We start from the raw sequence: 6,339 nt of genomic DNA, 5'->3' as shown, positions 1-6,339 counted from the left end.
CAAAGATATACTACACAACACTAACAATATACATTCAGAAAATAATACTGATCAACAGGGATTTTGTAAATAGATAAAAGTTCTTTTAGTTTGAGTTCCTCTAAATAAAGTATTGTAGAAGAAATTCTAGACAGTAATATGGGATAAAAAACAAGATAAATCTGAGTAAATAAAGATGGAAATATAAGGATGATAGTGTCAACCAATCTATTATCCACAGAAAAATTTCCACAAGCATATAGGTTAATGAAGATATGTTATAAAATTAGGTAAAAAAATAAACTGACAGAAATTATGAGATATACTAAAATTGATAATAAACAAGACATTTATTTTTCATATTCATTTTGGGGGAAAGGGAAGAGTCAGTTTGTCTTAACCAATGATAGTCTTTCCATTCTTTCTGATTGGACAATTGTCTTCATCTCATCTCAAAGAAGTTAGTAATCTTTAACTCATAAAGAAAATCTCCTTTGAAGAAAGTTATTAGAGGGTGAGCCTTTGAGAGCAGCTTCGTTGGTGAACAGCCAGACTCCCTCTCTGAGTGAAGCTTTTCCCACATTGAACACACAGATAGGGTGCCTCTCCTGTGTGAACCTTTCCATGTAGGACACAATTCCCCCTGGTGTGGAAACTCTTTCTGCACTGTGCACAGGCATACGGTTTCAAGCCTGTGTGGACCCGGATATGTACAATTAAGCTTCCTTTCTGGCTGAAGGCTTTTCCACACTGATCACATCTATAGGGTTTCTCACCACTGTGAACTCTTCTATGAACCGCAAGGTTACTTTGGTTCCTGAAGCTTCTCTGACAAATAGCACACTCATAGGGTTTCTGTCCGGTATGAAGTCTCTCATGAACAGCCAGACTACCCCTCTGACTAAAGCTTTTTCCACACTCCTTGCACTCATAGGGTTTCTCTCCTGTATGTATTCGTTGATGTGTCACAAGATTGCCTTTGGCCCTAAAGCTTTTCCCACAATGAGTGCACTCAAAGGGCTTTAGACCAGTGTGGATTCTTTCATGTAATGTTAGACTACCTTTCTGCCTGAAGGATTTTCCACATTCCTGGCACTCGTAGACCCTTTGTCTCACTCCAGGTGAATCTTCCTGTAGTGTCTTAGAATCTGAGGATTTTTGTTCCAGCCTTTCTCTTCTGAAAGAATTCTGGAAATCCCAGCTTGAAGATGTTGTGGCCTCAGAGTGATCATATTTGTGGTGTGCTTCTGTCATCACATCTAGTAAAAAGAGAAGGAAGTCATGTAAGATGCACCAATATGCTGAGTGGAAAGAATAGGGAAAAAGTAATAATGTGCTAGACATTGTACTATGCTTTATGTGGCAGACATTATATTATGAATGTAAATTTATTCCTACAAAACCCCTTTGTTATTGCTAAACACAAGAAAATAAGAACAGAGTGAGATTGTAACAGGTTTCAAAAACTAAGGGTTGAGTAATCTTGCAAGGTAGATATGATTATCTTCATTTTACAGATAAGTGCACTCTCCAAAATGAAAAAAAAATGTATTAATAAAGAAATGTACACATACCCTTCCTCCAACTCTGAAAATTGTGAATCCACATTTTTGTAGAGATTAAAATTTCACTATTGTGGAAGTACTACATTAAGAGAAAGTATAAAAGATTTAAAAGACTTGAGAAACCAATGTAAAAGGAGAGATTCTAAAACTTAGTTTCATTAACTTCATAAGAAATTTATTGCTGGGCTGGAGTGATAACACAGTGGGTAAGGAGTTTGCCTTGTATGTGACAGACCCAGGTTCAATCTCAAGAATCCCATATGGTCCCTGAGCCTGCCAGCAGTGATTTCTGAGTGCAGAGCTAAGAATAACCCCTGAGTGCTGCTTGGCATGGCACAAAAACTAAAAAAAAAAAACAAAAATTTACTTCTATGAAGGACACCCTCTTGAGAGTAAAGTAAGCTTCATGATATAAAAATTTTTGTGAATCTCTACCACCAAATACAGATTTCAAATTGCTACAACCTTTACAAACTTAATACAGTGGTGTTTCTTTTCTCAATTTGCTCACAAGTTCAAGGAAGTTAAGTAATTTTTGTCATATACTACCGATAAATCAGTAATTACAGAACTAGATCCAAGGATATTTTTCCCTTTAAGACCCACTTTTTATTAAATTCATTTATGCGATGATGAAACAAATCAATTTGGCTATTCTCAACCATTTTTATAAATAGATATTAAAAATATTTCCTAATATTGGCCTACATCTGAAACTCCTGCTGCACTTTATTTTTTGCTGGGGGAATGGGGAGAAAGACATCCCTGGCTGTACTCAGGCCATATTCCTGATTCTGTACTTAGGGAACCATATGGGATGCTGGAGATCAAACCTGAGTCTTCTATGTGCAAGGTACTCTACCCACTGTATTATCTCCCCAGTTCTTACTACTGTACTTTAAGTATAGACCCATCCATCACTATTAGAACTTTTATTTTTTATTTATTTATTTATTTATTTATTTATTTATTACTCCTTGTAGTGCTCTAGGGATCATATGGGATACCAATGATCAAACCCAGGTCAGCCTCATATAAATGCCACTACCTGCTGTACTATTGCTCTGGTCCCAATTAGCAGGGTTTTTTTGTTTTGTTTTGTTTTGTTTTGTTTTTTATTTTTTGAGACACCCTGGAGAGGACTATCCCTTAGTTTTTCCTGCCTTACACATATTCAATGATTATGCTCTATTTTAAAGCTGCTTATTTATTTCCTCTGAATTACAGTATTACCTCCAAATTTAACTTGTTTTTTGTTTTTCTCTAAAATGTTAAAGCTAATTATTTATTTTTTCTAAAACTAACTCACCTACTTCCAAATTAAACTTGTTTTCTTGCTCAACTTCTATTGTTATTTCTTATTCCAGCTCCTGGTAAACCCCATAGTTCTACCAAATGAATGTCTCCTCTGCTTCTTCAGTTGGCCTATCAGGAATGAAAACAGGCTGACTGAATATGGTGAGCTGAGGGAATGCCAGCAAGCAACCAACTCACTCACTGAAAAATGCTACATTCTGGGCATATCTTCCATGACAGTCCAGCAGGGTAGCTGTTGGAAATCCAAACATGTCCACTCCTGTTGTAGTATCTGTATCCAGACCTCTTCAGATAGTTCTTCCATGTGCTGTTACTGGGTACCTGAGGAAATATAGCAAACACAAACAAACAAGACACACTAAAACAAGAACAAAAATAGAAAATCAGGAAAAGAAAGAAAAATCGGTGAGAAGGATAAAATCAACGGGTTGGGTGGGGTATAAGTAAATGAAGAAATGTGGGATTGCATATTGTTAGCTCCCAATCAGAAAAGTGCAAAATGGAATTTAAAAGTATACAAAGGAGCATTTGCACAAGCATATTCTATTTCCTTTCACACATAAGCATTTGCTATTTTATCCTCCAAAGAAATTCAGAATATAAAATACAGCAAGCATTTCAGCCTGTAAGATTGCGTCTCTGATAGAAATGGTTACAGTTCTTCTCTTCAGTTCCCCCAAGTTTAAAAATATAAAATAAGATATTTTATATTTACATTTTAACAATTCTTACCAGAACTCAAACCCATAACCACTCCTCTCATATCTAAGCTAATGAAAATTGCAGCTTGAGGAATTATCACATCTTTCAATCCTTGAAAAAGGTTTAGGACTCTAAAACCAAGTCCAAGTCACTCTAATGAGTAGCTTGCTCCAATTCTTAAGAGCCAATAAGTGAAGCCAATGGTGAAGCAAAGCTCAAGTTTAGTGCTTTCCAGATCTAAAGTCACTAGACAATTCTTTAATCACTTATCACTGAAGAACTGGTTGAAATTCTTACAAAATGATAAAGACTAGAATAAAGCTTGATAAGACTTTTAGATCTTTGGTCTTCTCTTTCTCCAATTCTTTTTTTTGTTTTGTTTTGTTTTGTTTTTTGGGGTCACATCCGGCAACATTCAGGGGTTACTCCTGGCTTTATGCTCAGAAATCGCTCCTGGCAGGCTAGGCGACAATATGGGATGCCGGGATTTGGACCACCGATCTTCTGCATGCAAGGCAAACGCATTACCTCCATGCTATCTCTCCTGCCCCTTCTCCAATTCTTAATAAAGAATATTTTGTTGTTTAGTAACTTACTTATGAAATTCTTATGTTTTACACAGTGATTTAATATAAACACTAGTGTATCCCATGAAATTGCTGGCCTTCTGGGTCAGAGCAATAGTAGAGGGTGTTTGCATTCCACGCAGACTGACAAGGTTCAATCCTCATCCTAGGGTCTCAGGTTCTGAGCGCAGAGCCAGGAGTAACCCCTGAGTATTGCAGGGTGTGGCCCCCAAAACGCAAAATAAACGCTAGCCTCTTAATTTAATAAAATGGCTTTGCAATGTTCCATTCATGTTTCTAATTTTAAGCTACAACTGTAATTCGAATGGCATTTTACACTCTTCTTTGGATAATACAAATGGGATTCCAATTCTGAATAAAAATCACAAAAGAAACCTTTCTCAAGAGTCAACAGGACACCGCTTGAAGCTGAAGGTAATTCTGACCCATAACTACACATCCATGAGAAGTTAGTAGAAGTACATAACACCTGTTGACTGAATTTAGAGTCCTAGAAAATTGTTGGCTCTAAACAAAATGGGTAGGATTAAGTTTCTAGAACTCCACAATCAGTGAGATCTTTAAGTATCTCAGCAAGTTTCTGCACTATGAAGGGAAAACTTTGTTTTCATGTGCGTACAAGTCGATGGGTCAATTTCCTGATGATTTTGGAGAATGTAGCTTCATATTCAAAAACAATGTACATTCTTACTAAAAGATTGAAAAGAAAGTCTTCCCTTTGGCAAAAAAGCTCCTAATTAAGCCATCAAAGACTTGATTGTTTATATGTTTGATTTTGGGCCACAGCTTGTCCCTACTCCTCCCTATGACCTTGGACAAAGTCCAGACTCTATTTCCTCACTCACTAAACACATTAACAAAATCATACAACAGATAGCTTCTGGGACAATGAAAGAAGCAAATGTGAATGAACATTTTCTGGGGCCTAAAATTGGCAGATGTCAGGAATGGTTAGGAAGGGGTAAAAAAAATTATACAACAGTCCAGGAGAACTTCTTGGGTGGGGGGAATCCTTGAAGAATTAGAATACTTTGGGTGGGGCTTTCTTCTCTCCATTCACCCTCCCTGGAGAAAAACAAACTTTCCCTTGCCCATCTTCAACACCCTTTGCACAGGCCTCAGGTCACACCTGCCTATGGTCTCCTAGGCCCTCTAGGCTAGGGTGCCCCTTCTTTCCTCTATATCCTGCAGAATCGCAGCCTGCGGGGCGCCTGTTCCTCCTAGTGGCCTGTCGTCTCCCTTGTAGAGTCCCCAGGGCCTGGCTCAGCAGACCTCTGTCACCCATTTGTGGGCCGCAAACAGCTCCCAGTGTTGCCGGCCTCCCTCGGGGCCCACTCCCTCCAGGCCCAGCTCAGGATCACAGTAGGCCGAGGGCAGCGACCTGCCAGCGGGGCCCCACCCGACCATTGTGCACTGTCCCGGTCCGCGGCCTCACTCACCGCAGTGGTGCGCACACGCAGACAAAGGCCAGAGTGGAGCCAACAGCAGCAGCAGCAGCGACACCACCACCACCGCCACCGCCACCGCCGCCGCCGGTGCGACTAAAAGGAACTACAACTCCCAAGAGGCTTCGCGCGAACCCGCCCTTCGGACCCAAACCTCGGAGGCGCCGGCTTTGCGGGGCACTCTGGGAAATGTAGTTCGGCTGCACGTCTAGCTTCTTGCTTTGGCCTAATTTAATCAGGGCACTTTCTCTGGCGGTGGCAACGCTGACCTGTATCTGTAGGTGGATGTAGAGTCCGGGATTATAGACCCGTGGCTAGATATATTTGTGACTCCTGGGAGAGGGATCTGAAAGGTCTTGGAATAGACTACAAGTTTGTTAAATCAGGAAATCAGGGACGGTCAGTTCTTGCAGACTTCACAGAAGTCACATATGGCACTGACAGAAATTTACAAGAAAAAAACATTTAATCCCATCAAAAACTGGGGAGAAGAAATTGACAGACACTTTGACAAAGAAGAAATACAAATGGCCAAAAGACACATGAAAAAATGCTCCACATCACTAATCATCAGGGAGATGCAAATCAAAACAACTATGAGGTACCACCTCACACCAGAGATTGGCACATATCACAAAGAATGAGAACAAGCAGTGTTGGCGGGGATGTGGAGAGAAAGGAACTCTTATCCATTGCTGGTGGGAACGCCATCTAGTTCACCTTTATGGAAAGCAATATGGAGAT

General features: G+C 39.7%; 1 protein-coding gene across 3 annotated transcripts; it reads right to left on the bottom strand.

Moving 5' to 3' along the window:
- Positions 1-345: 345 nt before the first annotated feature.
- ZNF32 (zinc finger protein 32) lies at positions 346-5,704 on the bottom strand. 3 transcript variants are annotated; one of them, XM_049790725.1, is made up of 3 exons: positions 5,590-5,704; positions 3,043-3,219; positions 346-1,238 (listed from the first exon to the last, which is right to left on the bottom strand). In XM_049790725.1, the coding sequence occupies exons 2-3, from the start codon at positions 3,110-3,112 to the stop codon at positions 487-489; spliced, it is 822 nt and encodes a 273-aa protein (XP_049646682.1). In that variant the 5' UTR covers positions 3,113-3,219; positions 5,590-5,704; the 3' UTR covers positions 346-486. The 3 variants fall into 3 exon arrangements, with proteins under 3 accessions (XP_049646682.1, XP_049646683.1, XP_049646684.1); XM_049790726.1 differs by having other exon boundaries at positions 3,043-3,182; positions 5,590-5,677; XM_049790727.1 differs by lacking the exon at positions 5,590-5,704 and having other exon boundaries at positions 3,039-3,195.
- Positions 5,705-6,339: the final 635 nt, after the last annotated feature.

Source organism: Suncus etruscus, chromosome 17 (genome assembly GCF_024139225.1).
Source record: "Suncus etruscus isolate mSunEtr1 chromosome 17, mSunEtr1.pri.cur, whole genome shotgun sequence".
NCBI lineage: Eukaryota > Metazoa > Chordata > Mammalia > Eulipotyphla > Soricidae > Suncus > Suncus etruscus.
Note: the sequence above shows the minus strand (reverse complement) of the source record. Positions and strands in the feature narration are given on the sequence as shown.